Raw genomic sequence first — 27,521 nt, forward strand, 5'->3', positions numbered from 1 at the left:
CAGGCTGGGGTCAGCCCTTACTGGGACCATACTTTAAAACTACAGGGGAGGTTTTGGCAGCACCCCAGGGTGCCTCCAGTTTTTCAGTATGCTCCCAAGGAAAGGGCAATGGGACTGGGCCAAGAGCATCTGTTTGCATTACGGACAGGCCGGTTTGGGAGGACAGGCTGCGGTGGCCTTCTGTGGGTCCACCAGACTGCAGCCCAACACAGGAAGCCAGATCCACGTGCTCTTGTAGGCCACCAGGCACATAATGACTTCATGGGCGTCACGGCGACCTGCATGTAGGCGGACAGGTCTAAGGGATAGAGTGCTGTGCTCTGTGTGTGTGTGTGTGTGTGTGTGTGTGTGTGTGTGTGTGTGTGTGTGTGTGCGCGCGCGCGCGCGCTCGCCGAGTCTCTTCGTCTCTTAGGGGCCATTTCTAGATAATTTTGCTCACTCGAAAGACAGGCAAGGCTGCCCTAACCTCATTTAGTTCAAAACAGGACTCCGGGGCTCTCAGCTGAGGCATTCTTTCAGAAAACAGAAACAGAAGTAACAGGCAGTCAAGCTCAGGAAAGGAAACCTACCATGGCAACAAATTGAGATTTGCAGTTTAGTCTCAACTGGCATCATTTTGACTGAGGGAATTCTCACTATTCTTTTTGCATTGCCTGGCAACAGGCAACTTTCTACTCCTCTGGACATTTGTTCTCCGACCTTGGAACAGTGGTTCTCAACATGTGGGTGGTGACCCTTTGCGTGGCATATCTGACATTTACATTACACTTCATAACAGTAGCAAAACTATAGTCATGAAGTAGCAATGAAAATAACTTTATGGTTGGGGGTCAACACAACATGAACTATATTAAAGGGTCACAGCATTAGGAAGGTTGAGAACCAGTCAAAAGCGGGTGGTGCCATCCCTGGGCAGGTGACCCTGGAGTGTGTAAGAAAGGTTTGCTTACTTTATTTTTGGTTTTTGTGAGACAGGGTTTCTCTGTAGACACAGCTGTCCTAGAACTCACTCTGTAGACCAGGCTGGCCTCAAACTCAAGAGTTCCGCCTGGCTCTGCCTCCTGAGTACTGGCATTCAAGGCGTGCACCACCACTACCCAGCTTAGGCTTGTTTATTTTGAAAAAAGATTTACCATGAGTGCTGTGCCTGGTGCCCACAGAAGCCAGAGGGCGCCCTGGACCCCCTAGAACTAGTTACAGATAACTACCATGCAGGAGCTAGGAACCAAACCTGTGGAGAAACAGGAAGCGCTCTTAACTGCTGAGTCATGTCCAGTTCCCTTCAAGTTCAGTTTTTGCAGAATATTAGCGGCCACAGTTATGACGCTATGATGTAGTCAGCTCCCTCCGTCTTCACGGGTCCATTTTTCACATCTCTGAGGCTTAGCATCTTTGACTTTTTGCTGGCACTGAGCATCAACTCTGAGGGCTAGAACATGCTGGGCAAGTACTCACTGGCCCGCAGTGACCCTCCTCAAATACATCTGGGATCACAAAAACAACAGGCAGGTGGCATTTTCTAACCCAGGACTGTCTGTTCTACTACTGCTTCATACATCTTAAAATACCTGTTTTTGAAACCGGGGTAAATGAAAATATTAACTGGAAATATAAATGTAACTTTAGAATTGAGGACCTGAGTTTTCATCTGTTTTTGTACGTGCAGATCAGAGGTCAATCCTGTGTTCCACAGCAACCATCCACCTTGCTTTTTAAGACGGTGTCATAGGACCTGCAGTGCCAATGAGGCGAGGCTGGCTGCCAACAAGCTCCAGGCGGTCTCTGCCTCCCTGATGCTAGAATTACAGTGTGTGCTCGCATGTCCGGCCTTCTATGGGGGTGCCAGTGATGGTACTCAGTCCTCCTGCTTGGGAGGCAAGCACTTTACTGAATTAACTCCCTAGCAGGCAATTGCAGATAGACCTAGCAGAGACTAGTTATCTGTCTACCTTGACTAGTTAAGAATGAGCCTCATGGCACACGTTTTTAATTTCAGCACTCAGGAGGCAGAAGCAGGTGGATCTCCAAGTTCGAGGCCAGGGTGAGATCCAGGACAGCCAGGGCTACAGAGAAACCCTGTCTCAAACAAACAGCACCATGAAGCAGGGGAGGGGGCTCGGGGGTAAAAGCATTTGCAATGCCAGCATGAGAACCCAAACCTAAATCCACAAAACCAAGTGTGCTTGGAACCCAGAGGCCAGTCAGCCTAGACCAAGGGCAAGCATCTGGTTCATGTCTTAGAGAGCGGAGCACCAGACTCCAGCACCCCTTCTCTTGTTTACTAGGTCACAGCTCTTCCTCTACAAGCAAGCTAATTATCTTAATGGCTGAATTCTGTGCTCAATTTTCCGTACATGGATCTTTAACAGAAGGTAACTTGTTTGTGTGCTTGAAAAGACCAGTGTGCACAAAGTCCTAATTGTGGGTTGGGAGCCTTCATCAGAGATAAAAGAGGGGAGGGAACTTCCCTGTAGTGAAATACAGTTGTACAAATAAGACTCCTTCCTGTCTCGCAGAGCCCATAAGCAGGTCCACTTCCTGTCCTGAGATGCCCTCCTCCTCTCCAGGCTGCCGCCTCTGAACTGGAGCTGAAGACAGAAGCTCGGCTGTGTTTGCAGAAGCCTGACGACGACGACGACGACAAGGGCTGGACAGGGACTGGGACAGTGAGGGAACTCTTAGGCAATGCAGCCAACAGCTGCTCACCCCCTCTTCAGGGCTGCAGACAGAACGCTTGCCTAGCATGGAGGAGACGTTTCCTCCCAGTGCTTAGGAAGGGGTGGAGCCTGAGCGAGACCTATCTGTGGTTCATTCCAGCCCTGGACCCTGACCACCCTGTTTTGTACCCTGCATAGTGCAGAGAGGGTTTGTCACAATCTAGGGGGAGCGGGGAGCCCCACAGTAGACAAGACACCAGAGAGACAAGAAGCTTTTATTTGCAACTTCCGAGGAAGACAGTTGCTGAGGGACGCGCTACTCTGACTAGCTCAGTGAGAGCAGGCAGACACTTCGCTGTTCAATGGCGTAGGCACCGGGGTTTCTGAAAGGAAAGGGATTCTCTAGAAGACTTATTAGAACCCTGTCCGGGGAGAGGGCACTCGGCTCCCTGACCAAGTTCAACACCCCACTTGCCTTCCCCAGAGCAGATACTGTTGAGCAAAACAAGCCATGGAGACTCTGCCTTTGGTTTCTCCTCCACTGTCTGCTCAGGATTAAAGGACAGGGTTGATGATGGCAGACAGCGAAGGCCGCGTCTGTCATTTGTCCACCAGCTCTGCCCTCTTGCCTATCTTAGAGCCTCCTCCTCACAGCCTTGTAGAGACTTCCTAACTACAGCCTACTTCCAGGCGACACACTGATGTGGAGGGTCCAGGGTCAAGGCAGCTCCAAGTTAGTCATCCACTGTGATGTTCCGGAAGAGGTAAGCCATGGACTCGCCATTGTGGATTCTCCGAATTGCCTCAGAAAGAATCAAGCTGATGTCCACAGTCTTTATCTTGGGACACTGCAGTTTCTGGAGCTCGTGCGGGACAGTGTTCGTCACCACCACCTAGTAACCAAGCCACAGAGAGCACATAGTCACTGTGTGTGTCAGGGAGTAGCTACAAAGCAAAGCATATCTAACATTGAATTTAATGCCCCCAGCTCAAGCTCCAGAACATAAACCGTTTGTTCTAGAGGGTTCCTTTAGTGGCAATGGGGGCTGAACACTTCACACACGCCAGGTGAGCATGCTCCACTGAGCTACAGCTCAATCTTGGTTTTGACTTTGAGGAAGGGTCTTGATAGGTAACCCCAATTACAGCTTAACTATAACTCATCTCTCAAGTGCTGGGATTACAAGCATAAAAATCACATCTGGCCAACATACAGATTTTAGAAACTGAGCATCCACTGGCTCAGAACTTAAGTCCTAACAATGGCCAGTCCCATTCGAAACTTACTATCATCAGGGAAGATTTCAATTATCAAATGTCACTCTACTGTCAACATGAAGAGGATCTAAACAATCCTTTATGCAAATCCCAATTCCCGAACGTCTATCCGCCCGAACAAAGCTGCTAAGAAAGTACTGTAAACAGGTGCGCCCCCTAGCCAGAGACGAAGCAACTTAACACTGAGTCACTTGATTATTCCAGGAACTAGTGGCAACCTGGACTCAAACGGAATATTCTAAGCCCTTTAAAGCAGACAAACCTCATCAATGGAAGACTCCTCAATCAGACGAGGGGCTTCGGCAGACAGGATGCCGTGTGTGGCCATGACATAGATCTTATAAGCACCCCTCTCTTTCAGGATCTCTGCAGCAGCTACGAAACTCTCCACATCATCAATAATGTCATCCTGCGAGGAGAGAGGGAGTCTCGGTCACTCTCTACCCAAGCTGAGAAAGCACTTACCTCTCCACTGCACATGGTTTCAGCGCCACCAGAACACATGCCTGGGCCAAGACCTGAGCATCCCGGGCCGGCAAGAGAGACACCTCTGTGGGCTGAGTGTCAGCAAAGCAGTGAGGCTCCTGGTCCCCAGGTGTGTGTGACATGGCAGCTCAAGCTGTCATGACATGATGTCACGATGAGGAGCTTCCCTCCCTCAGACTCCTGACTCACTCCACAGAGCCAGCACGCTGCTTACTTTGTCCCAAGAGAGGGCGACATGAAAGGAAGAGAACTAAGGGAGCTGCTGACGGTGTGACTCTGACCTAGTGAGAGCGGCCAGCACACCAACACAAAGCTAAGCTGCGCTGGGACAATTGGAAAGGCTCGGCTTCAGCCTATCTCATGGCCCCGAAATGTAAGGACCATCAAGTGAGCTGGTCTGAGGCTCCAGAACCCTAAGATGAAGGCCATGGTGCTGAATTTCCCGGGGAGGTACTGGGCTTTTAGTTTGCCGGCTATCCATCAATTTCCACTCATTTATATAAAAATTCTATTAATCTCTTAAAGGAGACCGAGTAAGGAAGGGCAGATGCATCCAGTGGAACCCACCACCACGCTGAGACCCACACTGACTAAGCCACCAGTGTCACCGCTGTGCATGAAATGATGACGATGCATCCCCATACCACTATGATTGCAATGCGTCCTCCGACGTCTCCGACCACTGTTATAGGTGGCTTCTCTTTGGCCATCATCACTAGCAAATCAAAACAAATCACAAGACCCAGTTAGTTGGGTAACTGGATAAATATAATCACAACCTGGTGGCAAGCTTCAGCACAGACTATATATACAACCTAACACACAGACCCCCCCCTTGACTGACTCACTCAAGAATCAGAGCTAGCTGGAGCAACACTGCTCACAGAAACAGGAGGCAGGATGCAAAAGTGATTTTAAATTTTCTAGTAGTTACAGTAAGTAAAAATAAAAAGCAGGAGCTGGAGGAAGAGAAAAGTTGCTCTTGTGGAGGACTTGGGATCCCAGCATCCACATCGTGGTTTACAACCACGGAGTTTCAGGAGGTCCTATTCCCTCTTTTGACCTCTGCAAGCACCAGGCATGCACATGGTATACATAAAAACAAAACACTCATGTACATAAAATTGAAAATGGTAAATTTGGTATTTTATTTGACATAGCATACTTAAAACTGTACCATATCAATCTATAATCAGTATTAAAATGTACTGGTGAGGTATTTTATGTTTTTCTTTTTTTAATGGTAGCCACCACTATAATATGGGGTCATTTTGAACATCTACCTCTTCTCTCAAGTGAGACTGGCCACATCTGAAGAACTCAGTACTCGTTTGTACCAAGGGCCACCAGAGTGTGCAGCAAAAGTGGAAAACTGGAAGAGCAGAGCAGAAAGGGGCTCCTGACCAGAGAAACAGTCCTGCCAGGGTGTCTGGCCAGGCTGACATGTGGACAGCTGCCTGCTAAAACCCAGTCAAGGGTGGGGGTGACGAGTCTCACTTTCTTCTTTCTTGGTTTTGGATTTTCAAGACAGGGTTTCTCTGTGTAGCCTTGGCTGTCCTCGAACTCACAGAGATCCACCTGCCTGTCTCCCAAGTGCTGGGATTAAAGGCATGCGCCACCACCACCCGGCCTCGTCTCCGTGATTTGGACACTGCAACCTTAGTATCAGATGTCTGCTCCACACACTTCCCTGGAAATCAGGGCCTTACAAGATGTAACTACCAGATCATTTTCTCATTGACTCTGAAGCAGAGGCTCCATGGTTCACTACAAAACCTGCCTCTGCAAGAGGACACACCGAGTAGAGACCCATCCTCCATGCGGCTGGGAGAACTCAGCCATACACTTGCCCAGCACACCACAAGTCTTGGGCTCCATTTCAAGTATAACAAACCAACTGTAATGTACACCATATTGGTAAATTGTCACATGCCGTTTGAATCCATGGAGACTCTAGCTCAGGAAACATGGTGTCCCAACCCCATACCATTTCAGATCCAAGAATGTTCTCCAGGTCTGGGGATGAGGAGTCCCCCTAAACTGTACGACATGGAGGGAGAAGAACAAAAAGCAGCTCAAGAGTAAGAATACTGTGTCCTTGGAACAGCTGGGCTGTGAACATCTGCAGGTCACTACTGCTCACCCCATGGTGTCAAAGTGTCTGCAGTAGGGAAGAGAAGCAGGAACCAGCCGTGGAGAGAAAGCTCAGCTCACCTCAAACTGATGTCTCAACTTCCCCAGTTTCTGCCCAACAGTGTGAGGATCAATGTGTCTCTCTGCTCTTTGTTCTTTTACTTGGATGCATCACCAGAGAGGACTCTGCTCCAGACTCTCCATGGGGAACCAGCTCGCTGCCTTAATAACCCCTTTTGATTATCTTGTCTGCCTGTCTGTCTGTCTGTCTCTCTCTGGCTTGCTATATACTTAATAAACTGACAATATGGCTCAGTAGAGCACACCGGCTGGGGCCGGGCTGTAGCTCAGCTGGGAGAAGGCTTGCCTAGCATGCCTGCCACCCTTGGTCTGATGCCCCAGCACCACTTAAAACTGGGCACGGCAGCACAAACACCATCCTGATTCCAGGACGCGGGAAGAGGAGGCAGGAGGATCACAAGTTTAAGATCACCTTCAGTTATATAGCCAGTTTGAGGCCAGCCAGGGTTACACCAGACCCTGTGTCTCAACAATAGAGCCCCAGAAAAACAAGCTAAGTTCTCTGCTCTCCCTGCAGCCTTTACTACTGGGAAGTACTTCTGAAAAGAGTAGCCGTGGGAGAAAGGAAACAGTCCGGCACCAGGTGATTCACAGCTCGGCACGTAACAACCAGTTCAGCTGACCCCATCTAAGGGAGGGGGTGTCCACCCTGAATAAGAAGGAGACGGCTGATCTGGAGGCCTGGACCATTTTCTGGTCCAATTTTAATAGGTACTTCTTCATTTCCCATCAGAATCAGGGTGATCTCTTGAATTTGGGCAGTCACAAATGTTTTATACACAGATCAGTTAGCAGTCTGGCATGGTGACAGACGATAATCCCAGCTCTGGAGAGGTAGAGGCAGGAGGATTGAGAATTTCAGGCCAGCCTGAGCACACATCAAGGTCCTGTCTCAACAGAACTCAGCTCTAGTTTGGTCATGTGAAGTGGGGCATGGTGGTATGAACTTGTAGCTGAGACAAGTGTACTATTCAGCTCGAAGGTTTGAGACCAGGTGGGAAACACATTAAGACACCATCTTAAAAAGGGGGGTGGGTTATGGGGGTGGCTGGAGAGATGGCTCAGTGGCTGTTCAATCATGAGGACCGGAGTTTGGATTCCAGCACCCACATTAGATGGCTCACCAATGCCTGCAACTTCCGCTCCAAGGGATCTGAAACCCTCTTTTGGCCTCTGCAAGCACCCTCACATATGTGTTCTCCCTCTCCCTCTCTCCCTCTGGGGGAACAGGCAGCCAGGCATGGTGGTGCACTCTAGTAATCCTAGCACTTGTTGTGGGGGCTGAAGCAAGAGGATCCCAAGACCAGCTCAGGCTCACAGCAAGACTGTCTCAGAACTAGCAGCGACGACAGAAAAGATGCCACCTGTCAATGGCCGCGACTCAATAACTGAGTCAGGAGAACGAACTGTGAGTAGAAGCTGAGTCCGACGGAAGTGGATAGTCACAGGAATGCTACCGACAATGAGGAGGGAAAAGTGTAACTTTCCTAGCAGGAGGCCTGCCAGGCGCCATCCTAACCAAGAGGCTAAGATCAGCCTCTCCAGCAATGGGACACCACGTGCTTCCTGTGGCATTCCTGCCAAACACCCAAATTTGAATCTATCTAAGCATGAGGACATAAACAAGTCCCAATTAAGGGACAGCCTACAAAGTAACTGATCTGTGCTGGTCTACAGTATCAAGGTCATCAGAGACAAAGAAGGGAGGAGCCATTCTGGATTTAATGAGGCCACTGAATGTCAACTGAATGCAATGTGCAGCCACAGATCAGGCCCTGGGCCAAAAAAAAAAAAAAAAAAAAAAAAAAAAAAAAGACAAAGGTTTTCTTCTTGTTCCAGAGGGCACAGTGAAGTAATCAGGCCTGTGGATCGGATAACAGTCTATTGGGCTGTTCTGAGTGAGAGTCAGTTTTATTTGTACACTCGTGTACTTCCAAACTACAACAACGTGAGATCTGAAGACTGTACTCTTTAACGGCCAAATAAAGTGTACAACACCAAAATCAATAAAATTATGAAATCATCAAAAAGCAAAAAAACAAGTAAAAGCACATTACATACTCTTTTTATATAAAAAATGTACAAAACTAGAAATGGAAAGTGAAGCAACAGCCGGGCAGTGATAGCCCACGCCTTTAATCCCAGCACTTGGGAGTGGGGCAAGAGGATCTCTGTGAGTTCGAGGCCAGCCTGGTCTACAGAGTGAGATCCAGGACAACCACCAAAACTATGCGGACAAAGGACAAAACTACCAAAGGAAGGAAGTGAGAAAGCGTTCACAGGACGGAGAGCACATGCACCGGCGCTGGCCCGACACCAACCGTGACGTTCTTCTCCCTGTTAACCTGTTTCTGAAGCATAAGGAAAAAGACTTTTGAGAAAAAGACTCTCTCCTCTAAGAATCTCAAGCCTTGCTGCAGCACACACCTGTCAGTCTGTGGGAGTGAACTGCTGGCACATCTGGAGTTAGAGGACCAAGTCAGCCAGGAGTCAGGTCAAAGAACTAAACCCAACGGTAAAGGAGCCTGATGCCAAAGCCTACGTCACTTTGGACCCCACACCATCACACACAGGTTATTAACTTGTGTTATTAACCCATACTGCAAACGTGCGCTACAACACCAAACTCTCCTTTTATGAAAGGGCAAGTCAAGGCAATACTGCTCAATGATTTAAAAATAGCTAACCAGCCTGGTGGTGGTGGCACACGCTGTAATCCCAGCACTCAGGAGGCAGAGCCAGGCGGATCTCTGTGAGTTCGAGGCCAGCCAGGACAGGCACCAAAACTACATAGAGAAACACTGTCTCGGAAAAAAAAAAAAAAAGGCAAAACAGCTCAAAGAGGCTGCATCCTACCCCCAGCTGTAATTACTCAGAATCTTCCTCAGTTTACAGTAAGGACACAGAATGAATCTTACAGGGTAACTCCAGGCCCGGGTGCACAGTAGCGTTCTTGACCATGGGGGGCGAGTGTCGACCGTCATCCATGTCCAGCTCTGTGCACTGAGCTTCTCCGTGGATCACAGCCAGCCCCAGGCGCAGCCTCTCGGCATAGGACTGAGCCCTGAGAGGAAGACAACGGCTGTCAATGGTGACACTGATGGGAAGAATGCACAGTGCCCAGTACCACTCTAGCAATCACAAGACAACAGTCCATCTCTGAGGGGACACAAAGAATCATTTCTATAAACCAGGCCAGAAGATGAACACCTCAAGGGCTACCACTGCAGTTTAGATAATTTGGGTCTTTTTCTCCCCAATATTCTATAAAGTCATTTCTAGAACACTGTTCCAATGATGTCAATGCCAGGCTGGGAACGCAGCTTAGCTGGTCGAGTGCTCATTCAGCAAGACTGGGGTACTGGGTTTAATCCCCAATTCTACGTACACAAGGCATGGTCACCCTCAAGTAATTGCAGCATTTGAGGTAGAGGCAGGAGATCAGAAACTGAAGGGCATCCTCAGCTACCAAAGGAGCCTGAAACAGCCTGGGATACATGCACAATATACTGTCTACAAAAAACAAGGAAGACCACTGCCTAAAAGTATTCATAGCTTCACTATTTCCCTGAAAATCTGAAGGATTCCATTTCCTCCAGGGGAAAACTGACTAACACTGTGCTGGAGGCGCCCACGATGTTTGAAGTGGCGAGGTGAAGCCGCTGAATGGATTAGACAATGAGGTGGGGAAAACTAGAACCCGTGAACTTTTACTGGCCACATTATGATAACCCTGGGTTCCTAAAATAATTCTGACTTCAGGAGCAGCCACAGAGGGATTAGAAATGCCTGGAGTATTTACCTTTTTGCAGCATCAGGAGACTTAGCTACAATGACTGCATTTCTGTAATTTGGAATCTAGATTTGGAGGAAAAATAAAAAAAATACTGAAACATTATTAAAAAAAAACAAAACAAACAAAAAAACCAAACACCCTTAATCTGGACACTGGTCTAAGACTTCTCCTCATGATCCACACTAGCAAGCAATCGAGCGTGCCGGAGTTCATGTTGACACTGGCTTCATGGCACCTCATCGCTGTCAAAGCACTGCTGCACCAAGATAACAAAACTGTTGTTAAAAGCCTTCCTTCCTTCCTTCGGGGAAAGGTGGCACACAAGCACTCCGAGGGAAGTGTTCTTTCTGACATCTCGGAAAACATGGCCCTCTATAGCTAGATGCTGAGTCTATCTGGCTGCAGTAGGCACGGAGCCTCAGGGAAAGCTCTGGGATGTGCCTTTCAATAACCAAATCTGATGCCAGGGAAAAACTAAACAGCATGTCTTTGAGGACATGGGAGGTCTGCGGTGGCTCCTCACTTCTTCCTGGATATACTGAAGCAGGAAAGGTGAGGCTCTAAGGTTGTCCACAGGAAAGCTGAAAAAGCCTTGTATTTCCTTTTGGTGGAGATCCATAGTGATAATGTGAGTTAAACCTGAAATTTTAAAACAAAAAATTACAAAGTTCTCCCCTACAAGTTAATGGCCACAGTGGACATAACTAGATGCTCAACTCCTGCTTCCTACAGAAGACTGAAGGCAGGGCACTGTGAACTAGGGACACGCACTCGCTCGCTAGCCAGTCCGCATACGACAGACGGAGAAGAGGGTCCGGCCCCACGCCAAGAGCCTGGGCGAAGAACTAGCTGAACGGGTGTGCTTTCTACACTGCCGTGCGGTCAAGAGCGAGAGGTCAGGAGTCCAATAGAGTGTGGAGTAAACGTGAAGCAGCAGTAGGAATAAAACAGGCCCTCAAAGAATAGAAAAGAAATTGCTACAGACTATGGCTACCTCAGAAAGAAACAGAAGCAGAGTAACATAAGAGACCCACAGTTCAAGTGTAAGACCCTGAAGCGTCCAATATTCCCTATGTGACAAGAATGGTGTGAGAGCATTCTCAGAGAAAAGGGACATCGACAAGTAACACTGCATGCTGTCAGAGGTCATGGTCTCCCAGACCTGAGAACCAGTACTCTTAACAGACACCAGACAGGGAAAACCTCAGTCACTGTCCACTGTCATTCTGTCTGTTTTCCAGGCCGGGAAGCATGCACCACTCTTCTCGGAGAAAAGTGTGAACTGCTACACAGACAGGCGGGGAGAGCTGGGCAGGGAGAGCAAGAAACACCAAAGAAAAACTCGGAGCAACTGATGCATCAACTCAGCAAAGACAGTCGGCCTTTAGCTTGAGTTGTCACAAGAATGCCAAGCCTGCCAGTTGAAATGCAGATGACAAGATGATGGCAAAGCACCACCACAAAGACACCCTACAGCAGTGCCCTCTAAGACAGAGGAAACCCAAGAAGTTAGGACCTCAGCCCACATACCCCTTCCAAACAATGGAAAAGGGAACAAGAATGTGTCATCAGTGAACACGGAGAGAGACAGGTCCCAAACCAGATACAGAGGTGGGAGCTGATCTGCAGCAAGGAGAGGCTCTATCTAGTGCCGGGACCCAGGACCTCTGCTCACACTCACCGGCCTTCGCCAGCATGGAGGCCAGGAGCTTGCACACGATGGAGCCTCTCTTCCTCATCTTGCTCTGCTTGCTGTAGGGGAAGTAGGGGATGACACCGATGATGTTCCTGGCACAGGCCGTCTTCAGTGCGTAGGCCATGATCAGTAACTCCATCACGGCTGTGTTCACATCTCTACAACAGGAGAAAGTGTCTTGGAGTCAAATCTACATATTATCAACCCGAGAGGCTTTAGCCACTCAGCAGGGGCCACAACCTCTGGCCCGACAGGCATTTCACCAGCACCCTGGTCTGTGACGGCCCCTCATGAGCACAGGGCAGGTGTAGTGACTTCTCCTCTTAGCTGGGTCAGACAGTTCTCAGCTGTGGTCACTCAAACCCACAGCAGTGACCCCCAGGCCCGTCTTTGCCTGTTTCTTCCATGTCGGGAACCAGTTACTTGACACCTGCTGGGACTCAGCCAGGGATTCAGACGTAGGCCGAGCTGTCGTGAACAGAAAGCATTTTGTCTTTCTCACGGGGAAGGAGAGAGGAGTGAGGAAGTCTTGGAAGTTTTCACAAACCCGCTGTCCTTTCTTCCCCTCAAACATTCCTGACAAAGACAAGAGAAGGCAATGGACCCTGAAGGGAATCTGAGAAAGGCTTGTCCCCGGGGAACCAATGTCACTCTGCAGAGGTGATGGACCTTTCCACAAGATCTCAAGCTCTTGCCCCTGTGTCTCTGGCAGATGCCATACTCATTCTCAGATCCCTCTTCTCTGGGGCCATCACGCTTTCCACGTGCAGTTCTAGAGCAGACAGGCAGGAGTCAGGCTGCCCAAATAAAGAAAAGTGCAATACTACCATCACCCAGCAGATGAAAAGATTCTGAATCTGCAGGTCAGTCAGGCAGACCTGGAGCCCACTGTGCTGACCGGCCTGCTGTCTGCCTCTCTTGAAGGCAGTTTATCTAGGATCCAGCAGCTACCAGGACTTCCTCTTACTGAGGATTTTATTCTTCAATATTAAACACATGAAACTCCTAAGGTCAAAGAACTCTATGTATATCTATGTTAGAAATAAGACAATCACAAATGGGGGCTGGAGAGATGGCTCAGAGGTTAAGAGCACTGGCTGCTCTTCCAGATGACCTGGGTTCAATTCCCAGCACCCACATGGCAGTTTACACCTGTCAGTAATTCCAATTCCAGGGGATCTGACACCCTTTCACACATATATGCAGGCAAAACACCAATACATATAAAATAAATTTAAATAAATTAAAAAAAACAAAAAAGACAATCACAAGTTTAAGAGACTAGTGAAAACAGCAGGTTTTAAATGCAGTTCTGATTCCGAGCCAAGCATGGTGTGCACATTTTCATTCCAGCACTGGGAGAGAGAGGCAAGTGAATTTTTGAGAGTTCAAGGACAGATAGCCTGTTTACACAGAGAATCCCAGGACAACCAGGGATACATGCTGAAACTCTGCTCCCACCCCTGCCAAATATAAATAAATAAAAATTAAAAAAGGGGAAAACCCAAACAGTTCTGCAGAAAGGGACACAGGCATAGAAAAAAGGCAAAGACAGCACATGGGCTGGTTTGGCACAAGATGGTGGTGTTTGTTTGCTTTAAGACAGGGTAAGACAGGGTTTCTCTATGTATCCTGGCTGTCCTGGAACTCTGTACACCAGGCTGGCCTAAAACTCAAAGAGATCAGCCTGCCTCTGACTCCTGAGTGCTGGGATTAAAACACTCATGCCACTACCACCCAGCAAGATGGCATCTCCCCTGCCTGCCCCTGGTTTTTCAAGACAGGGCTTCTCTGTGTAGCTTTGGAGCCTGTCCTGGAACTCGCTCTGTAGACCAGGCTGGCCTCAAACTCACAGAGATCCGCCTGGCTCTGTTCCCCAAGTGCTGGGATTAAAGGTGTGTGCCACCACTGCCTGGCCTCTAGATAGCATTTAAAAAAAATCCACCAATAAACAGAAATTCCTGGGAGACAGAGCCAGGCGGATCTCTGTGAGTTCGAGGCCAGCTTGGGCTACAGAGTGAGTTCCAGGAAAGGCGCAAAGCTACACAGAGAAATCCTGTCTGGGGGGAGTTTTTTTTTGGGGGGGGGAGAAATTCCTGCCTCTTTTCCATAGGCTGGGACTTGCTCCCTCCTCAGATTTCCTATCCTATTTTCAGGACTCAAAGTCTTATCAAATAAATAATTTGGGACTTGAAACGGCCCTTCCTGCCTGCTGTTTTTACCCTGGACTCAGTCACATAGCGAACTACCTGTAATTCTCCGAGTTCTGAGACAAGCAGAAGTTTATACCTGTCTTCTTCCTATTTCCAAAGTAATAATGCCCAAGGCTAGCATCAAGGATCAGAAGACAGTCTCTTGGTACAATCAATAAAAAGCAATCACTTCTGGGAATTCATAACATTGGGTTAATTTTAGTTCAACCATCAATTATTTTTGGAGCAACTTATGGAGTTTACCACTTGGTAAGGCTGGGGACAAACAGCAATAGACAGGCTGCATCTCCGAAGGCCAGAACACACTGGGGTCACGTTTGCCTTAGTCATTTCTCCTGGGCAGCAAACGCAATTCAAGTAGCAATGCTCCTCATCCAGAAATACACCTATATATTTATTCTTCCTCTGCCAACACTGTGTGGCCTTACACCAAATCTCTACACCAAGAACACAAGCAGAGCTGGAGTTAATGTAGTAGATTCTGATATCCAAGTTTGGCAGGCCTGGTTACGGCATGCGTTGTACATAGCTGCCTGATTCCATGGCTCTGCAGAGCACCGAGGGAAGGGCCTGGCAATTAGTGACTGCGAGAGATCCGGGTTCCAGAATTACTAGTTCCTGCCTATTTTTTCCTCTTCCCAGTAACCAAAAAATTCAACATCCATGGTCAAGTATGGTGACGCAACACTTTTAATCCTGGCTCTCAGGCAGAGGCAGGTGGATTTCTGTGAGTGTAAGGGCAGCCTGGGCTACATAGCAAACTCCAGGCAGCCAAGGCTACAGAGACCCTGTCTCAAAAACAAACAATTCAACATCCTCCAGTCTCCAACCTATCGATCAGGGAAGTGACAATGGGGCCTTTGTCATGCTGGCTTTATCCACTGCCGGAGACGTCAGATTAAACACAGGCAGTTGTGTTGTGGCTAGCAGGGTTTAGAGGACTTGGCAGGAAGCCTCTGTTTTGTTTGTTAGGAATGTTCCAAGTTCATCCTGCTGGTTCTTGCAGTTATTATGCATAAGTAGGACATGCTTACCTATCTCACCAAATTTCTCTCTCTTTTTTTTTTTAAAGATTTTATTCATTTACTTATTATGTATACAGTGTTCTGCCTACATATATGTCTGCATGCCAGAAGAAGACACCAGATCTCATTACAGATGGTTGTGAGCCACCAAGTGGTTGCTGGGAATTGAACTCAGGACCCCTGGAAGAACAGCCAGTGCTCTTAACTCCTGAGCCACCTCTCCAGCCACAGTTTCACAGCATTTCTTTCTTTAGGGTAATTATACTCTACATTAGACTCAGCTCTGACTATTCTATCATTTCCTTTTTCTTTTTCTATTTTTTATTTTTATTTTTTGGTTTTTCAAGACAGGGTTTCTCTGTGTAGCCCTGGATGTCCTGGGTCTCGCTCTGTAGCCCAGGCTGGCCTTGAACCCACAGAGATCCACCTGCCTCTGCCTCCTGAGTGGTGGGATTAAAGGCGTGCACCACAACCACCCAGACTATTCTATCATTTTCAACAAACAAAAATTAATTTGGGGTAGAGAAATAAGACACAATATAGATATTAAACTTCTTGGACCTAGAAAGCACTAGGACACAGTCATGAGGTAGGTTTACCCTACCCCACTTCAACAACTGTTATCTATAGCAAATAAGTCCTCTGTGGAGCCCACTTAATTTTTCTTAAATCTTTATTGTGTGTGTGTGTATGTATGCAGACACACACATAACACACACGTAGAGATCCACTATGCAGGCTTGGTGGAAGGTCTTTTTACTCACTACCCATCTTGCTCCCCTACATGGTATTTTGTTTTTGTTTTTTGAGACACGGTTTCTCTGTGTAACAGCCCTGGCTATCCTGGAACTCTCTCTGTAGATCAGGCTGGTCTCAAACTCAGAGATCCACCTGCCTCTATCTCCCCAGTGCTGGGATTAAAGGTGTGCGCCACCACTGCCCAGCCCACATGGTATTTTTTTTTAATCTATTTATTTTATGTGTATGAGTGTTTTGCTTGCATGCATGTTTGTGCACCACATGTGTGCCTGGTGACTGTGGAGATGAGAAGAGGGTGTCAGATTCCTTAGAACTAACTGCAGTTATGGATGGTTGTCAACCACCATGTAGATGCTGGAAGAACCGAACTCATCCTCCGCATGAGCAACAAGTGCTCTTACACTAACTAAGCCGTCTCTCCGGCCCGAGTAGCCCGGGCAGACCATATCCTTCCTTCTCCCTCACTCTGCTCGGCTTTGGGATTACCACGCCCAGGTCTCGGATGCTTCCTTCCTCTTTCTCACTTCTATCATTTTAAGACAAAGGAGCCAGGCGGCAGAGGCAGGCAGATCTGTGAGTTCAAGGCCAGCCTGGTCTACAGAGTGAGTTCCAGGACAGCCAGGGCTAGGAAAAGGGGCAAGTGGGTTAAATGCAGCTCTTGGGCCTGAGGACCGGAGTTCAACCTCCAGGACCTACGTGCAGAAGACAAAGACTCCTGAAAGTTGTTCTCTAACCTCACACCTATGCTGTGGTGTTTGTGTATACACACACACTTAATGCAGTTTAAAAAGACACGGGGAGTTGGGAGAAGGAACAGGAAATACCTGGAGAGGTTGGGTTTTGCCGACACTGCCTAACAAACACAGGAAAGAGAGCTGTGACTTTTAAATCCCCAAACAAACTCAATGAAGAGAAGCCATGTCCTCAAGACAGGCACATATCTGTATCCATGCTCCTCAAGGACAGTCTGGGCTACATTCAGAGACCCTGTGTTTTAAAAAAATTCTCCTGGCTGTTCTACCAGAGTCAGTCTCGCCCTGCAACCTGTAAACGGCTGCATTATTTGACCAGTTCCTTATCTTCTACCACCGACCCAGGCTTCCTCTACACTGCTCACTTAAATACTGGTTCTGAGCAGGCTTGGCTTCCATGAGATGCTAAGAACACAAGCTGTGTAAGAGCAAGCCTCCAACTCAAAGAACATGAGCAGCGCTCCTACGCTAAGAATGCCGCTCCTATGCCAAGAGCAGCATCTGGATCAACACCCAGGAAGGACAGAGCAGGACATCAGCCCAGTGCTGGGGATTCTGTCTGTAATGTACAAGGGAAACAACATTTTAAAACAGTGAGCCTCTGTGGACCGTGACTTCCATCCTGACGAGGACACGTAAGAACAAGCTCAGCCACACTCAGGGGCTGGAGAGACGGCTCAGTGGTCTTCCAGAAGACCCAGGTTCTGTTCCTAACATCTACACAGCAGCTCACAACTGTTCCAGAGGAATCTAATATCCTCTTCTGACCTTAGTGGGCACCAGGCATACATGTGGTACACAGCAAAACACCCATACACATAAATAATAATATTAATAAGGAAATATACAGAATCCAAAATTTAGAGTCAGCATGAGGGCACAAGCCTAAATTTGGGATGATCACTGTCTTTTGTTGTTGTTTTGTTAAGTAAGACAGGGTCCTGCAGGGCTGGAGAGATGGCTCAGCGGTTAAGAACACTGGCTGTTCTTCCAGAGGTCCAGAGTTCAGTTCCCAGCAACCACAGGGTGGCTCACAACCATCTGTAATGAGATCTGGTGCCCTCTTCTGGCCTGCAGGATATATGCAGACAGAACACTGTATACATAATAAAGAAACAAAAAAAATTCCGTCCTCAGCTGGGGGTGTGGGGGGGGGGGCACACAACAGGGTCCCACTATGGTTGTTCTAGAACTCACTATGCAGACCAGGCTGGCCTTAGTCTCCCGAGTGCTAGGGTTAAAGGTGTGAACAACCACACACAGACACACAAACATATCCATAAATGAAAAGGTAAGTCTTAAAATCAAGCTGGGCCCCTGAGCTTCCGGACGGGAAGCTCCCAGTGCTGTGACCCCCACTGTGGTCTGCTTCGTCAAGCCATGAGCTAATGTGTCAGGCATTCGGTCACAACCATGAGAAACCAATACAACAGACAAAATGACAAAGGGAGAGAAAACAATCGTTTCAGGAAGCATTCTGTTCTGAGCTGGGCTTGGTAGTGCAATGCCTCGAATCAACACTTGGGAAGCAAAGAACAAGAAATCAGAAGTTTGAGGCCAGCTTGGGCTACAAAGTGATACTGTCTCCAAAAAACAAAAATTGTTCCTCTGGGCCTGGTAGCACACACCTCCATCCTAGGTCTCAGGAGGCTGCGGGTACAAATCAAGTTGGAAGCTAGCCTGGGCTGCATATCAAGACCCTATTTCAGAAAAGAGAGGAGATTCCGTCTTGTTAGTTCAATCCCACCATGAAGAAAAGCACTGGTAGCCGGACAGTGACAGCACACACCCCTTTAGGCCCAGCACTGGGGAGGCAGAGGCAGGTGGACCTCTGTGAATTCGAGGCCTGGTCTACAGATCAAGTTCAGGAAAGCCAGGACTAGACAGAGAAACCCTGTTTAAAAAATAATAACAAACAAACAAATGTTTTTTTAAAGAAATGCATTGGAATAGCCTAGGAGGTCACCTGCCTACCATGAAGTCTTGAATGTGATCCCTAGCATTTAAGAGAAAAAGAAATAAATCAATCAATAGAACTCAGAAGATACTTTGCCCAGGTGTCAGAGTCTCAACCATGCAAACACATCATGCAAAGAAGACACTTATCGATGTCCTGTTCTAACAGCCACACTTAACCAGTCTGTACTCGTCAGGCAGGCTGCTCACAACCCCTTGCCATTATGCTAGCCATGTTATGTGCCCACATCACCAGGACCTCCACTGTGAGGCCACAACCTTAGCTCCTCCCCTCAAGCCTCAGGAACGATTCTGAGACTCAACAGACATAGCAAAGGTACCTCGAAAGCAGCCAGTGTGACTTCTCCTGGAGAAGGGAAAAGTCAAGTCACAGCTCAAATTCCAGCTTCTCCTGCGGCCCAGTGCTTAGTGCCAAGATTCCTAAATGAGTCTTCCTAAGACACACCTTCTTGCCGTCGCAAAGCTAGTCAGGGCAGCTTAGGGACTCTGCCACCTGGCTCTGTCTCTGGAGAAGGATTAGTGAGAAAGCTGAGGCTGTCTCCTCCCCCCTCAGAGAGGGGCTCCACAGTCAGGCAGTCTCTGGGGCGGCCGAGGGCCTAGGATTTTATGAAAACGTTTTTATCTCCATAGATAAGGAGTCGACAATGTGCCATAATAATGCTCATTGCCCCAGAGCAGCCATGGGACCATCCGCTTCCTTATTACGCGCTCTTAAAGCTGAGGAGACCTCGGAAACAAAGGCCTCTCTAATCACATGCTGTTTGAACAAAGGCCTGAGTGAACGAACAAGCTGTGTGAACTTCTCAGGGAAGACATTTCTAGGCAGGGGAAATGTGAGAAAACCAGACATCTGGGTGGGCTGTAACTAATTCTATAAGATTCACAGCTGGAAAGTCAGCTGTCCAGTGGAGACAGCCATGGGTTAGAACAGCAGACAGTATCAGGTACATATATGTAACGCACACAGTTAAGTGGCATCCTTATGGGGAGTACAGCATCAAAACCCCACAGTCAGGAGATAAATAAACAAGGCACTGTGACCCCGCCAAGATGGCCCCATGCCTACCACACCTAGAAATTGTCCAGTGAAGACTGCAGAGTGCTTCCCACGCTTCCTGAATTGAAGGTAAAAGGAGAAACAGCAAAGGAATGCATAATCCATTTCCCCTCGGAGTCTCTTGGCCAGCTCTCAGGTCCTTCTCTCTTGTATTTTGGACGGTGCCAGGGACTGAACCCAGGACCTTGCACATTCCAGGTAAGTACTCCACCACTGAACCACTTCCTTAGCCCCTTCTTTCTCACTTCTAAAGTGCATGTCAAAACCATCAACAAGGGCCGATGAGATGGCTTCCTGCTAACACTGATGAGTTAGATCCATCCCTAGGACTCACGGCAGAATTAGAGAACTAATTCCTCCATGTTGTTCTCCGTTCTCCTCATGTACATGGCACCCTCATCTCCACTACATAAACGTTAAGGGAAAAAAAAATTGTTTTTGTTTTTTTTCCAAGACAGGGTCTCACTATTTAGCCTTGGCTGGCATGGAACTTGCTATGTAGACTAGGCTGGCCTGAAACAGAGATCTGCCTGTCTCTGCCTCCTGAGTGTTAAGATTAAAGGTGTGTGCCACCATGCTGGGCATTTTCTTTACTTTTTGAGGCAGGTCTCACTAAGTTGCCCAGTGTGGCCTTAAACTGGTTCTGAAGTTCAAGCAGGCCTTGAATTTATCCTTCTGCCTTGGCCTCAAGCCAAGCACAAATTTATAATCTAAAACAAAGCAATAACAAAAATCAACCCTGGATTGCTATTCACATGAAAAGATAACCAATTACATCAGGATGTTCCTCAGAGGAAAATGGATTCCCGAACGGCGCCAAGTCTTACCTGGGTATTGTCTGTATAATGAAAATATCTTGGCCACGAACAGACTCTTTGATTTCAACTCTTGTTTCTGAAGAATAAAAAAAAAAGTATTCAGGTTTAAACAGTTCATGGTGCAGTAAACAGACAACAGCTGGAATAAAGAGGATTCTAAACAGCCCCACCTGGCATAATCCAAGTCTTAACTAAAATACTCATACACAGAATGACCAGGTTGGGAGAAGACAAAACCAACAAATGTGTCAAATAGTCTAAAAAATTCCCAAAGCTGTCACCAAAATGAAGCTATGAAAAGACACTGAGGAAGGGGTCCACAGCGAATCAAGAGGCCGCAGCTAACACCTGTTAGCCTTTCAACCAATGCAGAGGCGTCCCCGGACGGGCCCTGTGCTGGGTCCTGGAGAGGACCTGGACCAACGGGATGAAGACAATCTCAGTCTGACCCAGCCTTGCCACAGACAGGTCATGGAGAGCAAGGCAAGAATAGTGGTCTTCCAGAAAGCCGGCAGCACAGCAGGGAGGGGCCGTTTGCCAACAGTCGTGGTCACTTAGACCACTTGGGAGCAGAGAGTATGAGAGAAGAGATGCACAGGTCAAGAAGTCAAGGAGGCCCGGCCAGAGAGCAGAGTTTTCTTCTTAAACATGACAGGAGCTTGGCATGGTAGCACGTGCCTTTAATTCCAGCGTTTGGGAGGCAGGCAGATCTCCGTGAGCTCAGGACAATCTGGTCTACAAAGTGAGTTCCAGAACAGCCAGGACTCTGTTACACAGAAAAATCCTGCCTCAAAAACAACAACAAAATGAAAAGAATCTCTGCTGAAGCTTTTTTGGGGCTGGAGAGATGGCTCAGCAGTTAAAAGCACTGACTGCTCTTCCAGAGGACTCAGGTTCAATTCCCAGCACCCACAACTGTCTGTAACTCCAGTTTCAGAGGATCCAACACTCTCACACAGACATACATGCAAGCAAAACACCAATACACATTTAAAAAACAGTGACAGGAAAGCAAAGCTGGCGGAGGTGGCAGTCCTTGGCTACCATGGGAAGAAAACGATCGCAGTGCAGGACTGGCAACAGGGGCTGTGGGACCGTGGGAACGCACACAGACCGACTGAAGATCCGGGGGAAGCGGCAGAACCCGATCCCAATGGGCCCCAGTCTGACTGCTGAGCAAGCACACTCCGGCCTGTGGTAGCACAAGGCTGACCATCTTAATCTAAAATCTGAAATCCAAAATGCTTCCCAAGCCTGAAAACCCTGGGGTGCTGACGACACTCAATGCTTTAGACTCTGGGGCATTTCAAATCTGAAATGCATAAACCAGTAGTCCATGCTGGTTCCTAGATCAGGAACGAAGTCCCAGCTTTTCAGGTGAGGGACACTCCACCTGCAGGAAGGAGACAACCTCAGCTAAGGACATTTGCGTCCTAGTGAGCTTGGGAGTTGCTCGGTAGTGAACTTTTCCCTGGCATGAACAAGGGGAAGCTCTGGATTCAATCCCTAGTTGGCTACCCCTTTTTGTAGGTCCCACCACCTCCAAAAAGATTTAAAAGTCTATTCACAGTAAGTGAAAAGAATGGGCTGGATAGAAGGCTGCTGAGACTTGGAACATTTCCGATGCCTCAGTTCCAGAGATAGAGACCCACAGCAGTGATGATGAGTAAGTAAGGAGAGCATCTTTATTATCATTCCCTCCTCTGGCCTCCCAACCCTAGCACCCACACCAGACAGCTGGGGATGCAATGCCCTTTCCTGGCCTCTTTGGACACCACACACACACACACACACACACACACGCACACGCACACGCACACGCACACGCACACGCACACGCACACACACACACACGTCTCTCAACAAGTCTTAAAAGAAAGCTGCTAAGGTGGGAAGCTGGCTGAAGGATACCTGACGCTAATTAAAACGTGGTTTTTCACGCACACTGTGAGGGTGCTTTCCTTCAACCGTCCCTCCAACCGTCCACTGTCCTGCCCTGGATCCCAACATCACTATGACACTGGGGCTTGGTTCTGGTTTGTGAGGCAGGGCCTTACTCGGTGAGCCTGGCTGATGTTTCCCTGTGTGGCCCAGAATGGGCTCAAACTCATGGCATTCATTCCTCTTGCCTCAGCCTTCTGGGTGCTGAGATGACAGGCATGGACCACAACACCTCTTCAGTGTCTTTTTCTACAATGAATAAGAGCAGGATGAGGACAGGCGGGCGGTGGCGCACGCCTTTAATCCCAGCACTCGGGAGGCAGAAGCAGGCGGATCTCTGTGAGTTCGAGGCCATCCTGATCTACAGATCAAGCTCCAGGACAAGCTCCAAAGCTACATAGAGAAACCCTGTCTCAGAAAAACCAAAAAAAAAAAAAGAGCTCTCCTAGATTATGACATAGTATTATTAGTGGGACTGTCAGATACCTTCAAATGTTCGTGTTATAATTATTTTCCACACAACCCAGAGGGAAGCAAACTGGGCCCCCAGCCCAGTACAATAATCTATACACCTGGATTAAGAGAAAAAAAAAAAAAGAAAGAAAGAAAAAACAGGACAGATTTTGAAAGGGATGTTGACTGCCTGTGTCTGAGCATCACCATCAGGTGTCTTCTCAATCACTTTCACCTACGTTCTGAGACAGGGTTTTTCACTAGACTCAGCTCATTGACATTCCTCGGCTGACTGCCCCAGAGCCCCAGAGATTGCCTGTATCGGTCTCTCCGGCACTGAGGTCACAGATGCACAGCAAACACTATCTCCACCCCCACCAAAGAGGACTTTCGGTCACGCTGTCATTTGATGTCCTAATGAGTCATATTTACCAAACAGAACCAAAGTAGAAGAAAAAACAAAACCTTCTATGCACCTCTCCTTTACTTCTAATAAACAGGGTATGTGCATCCAAGTGCAAGAGCGGACATCAAGGAGGACAACAGTCAGACTCCACGGAGAGATAAGGACCAAGGGCACAGGCGCTAATGCTGGAAAGAAAACATTTCTGTGCTGAATTCCTGTATCAGGACATCAGCGAGTAAAGTACTCACTATGTGAGCCTGATGACTTGAGCTCAGCCCCTAGCACACACACAGGCGTGCAAACACACACATGCACACACACAGGCACAAGCACATGCAGTGGCTGGTGTCTACAACCCCAGCTGTTTGTGCAGAACAGCAGAAACAGTAAGGGAGACCCTGCTTCACCAAAATAGCAAAGAACTGAGTCCCCAAGCTTGTCCTCTGACCTCCACATGTGCATCCACACACATGCACACCACCACACATAAAATAAGCAAAATTAGAGCACTCTCTACTTGTGAAAGTACGCCAGCTTTTGAGGTGTGATGGTGCTACATGGTGAAGGCAGGAGGATCCCAAGTCCCAGGCCTGAGTGGTGAGTTCTAGTGTGGCCATGGAATCAAGGCAAAAGCATGTTAAAAAAAAAAAAAACAACAACAACAACAACAAAAAAAAAGCCATCAAGGTGGGCATGATGGTACATGTTGTGGAATATTAGTTTAAGATGTGTTATATTCGTTTATGCTGTGGAATATTTGTTTAATGATACAAAGATATTTTTCACTTATGTTGCATTTGTTTAACTCTGTAAAGCTGTGTTATTTTGTCCATCTAAAACACCTGGTGGTCCAATAAAGAGTTGAACGGACAATAGCAAGAAAGGATAGGCGGGGTGGGCAGGCAGAGAGAATAAATAGAAGGAAGAGAAGAGGGACGAGTGAAAATGAGAAAATGGCTCCAGGCACCCAGCCACATGGCCAGTAATGGAGTAAGAGGGAAAGAAAGATATAGAATAAAAAAGGTAAAATCCAGAGGCAAAAGATAGACAAGATAATTTAAGAAAAACTGGCTAGTGGGCAGTGGTGGCACAAACCTTTATTCTCAATTTTTTCCCCCGAGACAGTGTTTCTCTGTGTAGCTTGCGCCTTTCCTGGATCTCGCTCTGTAGACTAGGCTGGCCTCGAACTCACAAAGATCGGCCTGCTTCTGCCTCCCGAGTGCTGGGATTAAAGGCGAGCACCACCACCGACCCGGCTGGCACACACCTTTAATCCCAGCACTCGGGAGGCAGAGGCAGGCGTATGTATCCCTGATCTACAGAGCAAGTTTCAGGACAGGCTCCAAAGCTACATAGAAAAACCCTATCTCGACATACCCCTCCACCCCAGAAAAAGGGGAAAAAAATAAAAAATAAAAAAAGCTGGCTAGAAATAAGCCAAGCTAAGGCCGGACATTCCTATGTTAGAATAAGCCTCTGTGTATTTATTTGGGAGCTGGGTGGTGGGCCCCCCAAGAACAAGGAGTAAAAATAAAAACCAGCAGGTACATGCCCACAATCCCAGAACACAGACGGTTAAAGGCGTCAGGTAAGGAATTCAAAATCAAAATCATCTCAGCTGCCTAGCAGGTTCCAAACCAACAACAAGGGTCGAAGCAGTGAGATGGGCAGGGGGTGAAGGCACTCGCTACCACGGCCGACCCGAGTTTGATTCCTTGGACCCCACAGGCTAGAAAGAGGGAACCAACGCCATGTGGTATTACTGGAGATGCAGAAGCAAGACGATGGTGAGTTTGAAGCCTGGATGAGTTAGTTATACAGTGAATGCCTCTCTAAAAGATCTGAAACGGAAAGAGGAAACGAAGCCAGAGCGGCGGTGCGTGCTTGTAATCCCAGCACCAGGGAGACAGAGCAGAGGGTCAAGCCACCATAGGCCATGAGATACTGCCTCAAAGGGCAACGACAAACCCTACATGAAAAACAAACCAACTTTAACTTACCTCCATTGGTCTCCTGGTATACAACAGATTTCCCCAATTCAGCACCAAGACGCCTATTACACAAGAAAAGGGGGTGGGGATGTTAATTAACCCATTATTCTGGAAGCTGAGGCAGGAGAATTGCTGTAAGGTGAAGCCAGCCAGGACTACATAGCAAGCCCAACTCTCTTAAAAAAAAAAAAAGGAAAGAGAACAGAGTCAGATAAAGGCAGCACAAGCTGAGCATACGAAAGACACTGCATTTGTAGATATGTGTTGTGTTGTTACAGGGACCTTCACAGTGATCTGAAGAACTAGCTAACAAAAAAGGCAAACCCACTAATTTTTAGAGTGCCCTTCCTCAGGCTTTCTCAAGGCAAGGTCACTATGTGATAAATCTGAACCAGTATAAACAAACTCAAGCTTCATGTTTGAAGTGAGTATTGTACTTGGCCTTGACCAGAAAGACCGTAATTAGGGCTTAGAAACAGAAAGCGGGTAGCAGACTGCACGACTCTTTCGTATACTCTCCTAAACCCACTTCAAAGTCCAACTGATAATAAAACAGGTGGAGCTTAGAATTTCTGAATATGAAAATGACCTTAAATGTTCAAAGTCAAACCATTTAAGCCTGGAGTCCAGGTGCACACCTGTAATGCCAGCATCAGGGAGGCTAGAACCTGAACATAACAGAGGCTGGCCAGGGCTACAGAGATCTTATCTCAGAAAACAAAAGACAAGGATGGGTGGGGTGGCACAGGCCTTTAGTCCCAGTTTCCCCGTGGCAGAGGCAGGCAGATCTCTAAGAGTTCAAGGCCAAAGGTCTGCTTTGTAGATTCCAGGCCAGCAGCGGCTACAGTGAAAGCCAGTCTCATAAACAGAGAACACAGGCCAAACAACAAGTTAAGCAACTATAAACATCAAAGGGAAGGACAAATGATGCTTTCTGTTACATATTTCTAAAAAGCTTATTTTTAAAAAGGGCCCTTAAGGCTCTTTACATCGGGGCTCTAGTTTTCTGCAAAGGAGAAAAAGGGGTTTTCCGTGAACAGGTATTATTACCAAAGGGCCACTGGGAGGCCCTGCTCTGAGGGACTCATCTCTAGTATCCCCACTAACTCAGGCTGGCCCTCCCGTCCCTGTCCCACAGAACCACCCACATTTTACAAGTAAGGTTAAAAACAAAACAAATCCGACCACGTCCCTCGGCCAGTGTCAGCGAGGTGATAACGGCAAGCCTGGGAAAAAATCGCAAGGCCCCAAAGGTCCCTTAAGGTCAGAGGCTAAGTAACATACACACAAGCACACACCCCTAAGCAAAGACTCTTTTGTACAACTAACTGATCCAACATCTTGGAATCACGGCTCTCCCCCGCCAGGCCCCCCGTAGTTCTGAGCTCCCTTCTCCCTGCCCTTCGGTCTGAGGCTAGACCCGCACGCCTGTCTCGTTAGGGAGGGCTGGAAATGGCGATGGTCACACAGAGACCGCCGGAAATCTCTCAAGGGCGATGCTCCACGGCCCTGGGACCGGAGCACCTACTTCCCCAGGGGTCGGCCCGAAGCTTCGGCCCCCAGGGGCGGAGGTGGGGAGCGGGGGGAGGCGCCAGGCCAAGCCGGGCACCGCTGCGCTTACTCGGTGATGCGCTTGGCTAGCTCGGTGCAGGCGGCCGTGGAGTTGGCCGAGAAGACTCGGTAGCCGGTGCGGGCGGCGTTCATGGCCGGCGGGGCGGCGGGGCGAGCCCGCGGGACGCGGAGAGCCGAGCACGCGGACAGCGGGGCCAGCAGCAGCAGCTTCTTGGGCATCCTCCGGCCCGAGGCGCGGGGACGGCGGTGCGCGCGGGGCCGGACGCGGGCGCAGCTGTGACGACGACAGCGGCGACCGGCAGGCCGGGGCGGGCGCGGAGGGACGGACGGGGCGTGGCGCCGGCGCGCAGCCCGGATCCCGCGCGCAGGCAGCGCCGCCGCGAAGCCGGGCCCGGGTCGCCAGCCGCTCCTCCGCCACCCCGGAGCCCCA

The 27,521-nt window shown here is 48.4% G+C and overlaps 1 protein-coding gene and 1 long non-coding RNA gene across 3 annotated transcripts; one reads left to right on the forward strand and one right to left on the reverse strand.

Moving 5' to 3' along the window:
• The first annotated feature begins 147 nt into the window (after positions 1 to 147).
• Positions 148 to 2,642, forward strand: LOC121831523 (uncharacterized). The gene is made up of 3 exons (XR_006075029.2): positions 148 to 284; positions 2,286 to 2,372; positions 2,517 to 2,642. It is a non-coding gene; the product is annotated as an uncharacterized LOC121831523 (long non-coding RNA).
• A 276-nt stretch (positions 2,643 to 2,918) lies between these two features.
• Positions 2,919 to 27,521, reverse strand: Prpsap1 (phosphoribosyl pyrophosphate synthetase associated protein 1). Of its 2 annotated transcripts, XM_006993663.4 has the most exons (10): positions 27,141 to 27,521; positions 25,529 to 25,581; positions 20,738 to 20,804; positions 12,113 to 12,285; positions 10,955 to 11,070; positions 10,438 to 10,493; positions 9,554 to 9,699; positions 5,066 to 5,136; positions 4,198 to 4,344; positions 2,919 to 3,550 (listed from the first exon to the last, which is right to left on the reverse strand). In XM_006993663.4, the coding sequence occupies exons 1-10, from the start codon at positions 27,308 to 27,310 to the stop codon at positions 3,392 to 3,394; spliced, it is 1,158 nt and encodes a 385-aa protein (XP_006993725.1). In that variant the 5' UTR covers positions 27,311 to 27,521; the 3' UTR covers positions 2,919 to 3,391. The 2 variants fall into 2 exon arrangements, with proteins under 2 accessions (XP_006993725.1, XP_042139091.1); XM_042283157.2 differs by lacking the exons at positions 25,529 to 25,581; positions 27,141 to 27,521 and adding an exon at positions 22,786 to 22,913.

Source organism: Peromyscus maniculatus, chromosome 8 (genome assembly GCF_049852395.1).
Source record: "Peromyscus maniculatus bairdii isolate BWxNUB_F1_BW_parent chromosome 8, HU_Pman_BW_mat_3.1, whole genome shotgun sequence".
NCBI classification, from domain to species: Eukaryota; Metazoa; Chordata; class Mammalia; order Rodentia; family Cricetidae; genus Peromyscus; species Peromyscus maniculatus.

Bases quoted from the DNA above. Each gene is read 5' to 3' on its own strand.
- Prpsap1 (XM_006993663.4), bottom strand. From the start codon at position 27,310: ATGCCCAAGAAGCTGCTGCTGCTGGCCCCGCTGTCCGCGTGCTCGGCT. The intron at 10,494-10,954 runs GTGAGGAGCCAC...CTCCAAATCTAG, and splicing joins TTCAGTATATCCAGGAAGAA to ATTCCAAATTACAGAAATGC. The intron at 3,551-4,197 runs GTTTGTCTGCTT...CTTGGTTACTAG, and splicing joins AGGAGTCTTCCATTGATGAG to GTGGTGGTGACGAACACTGT.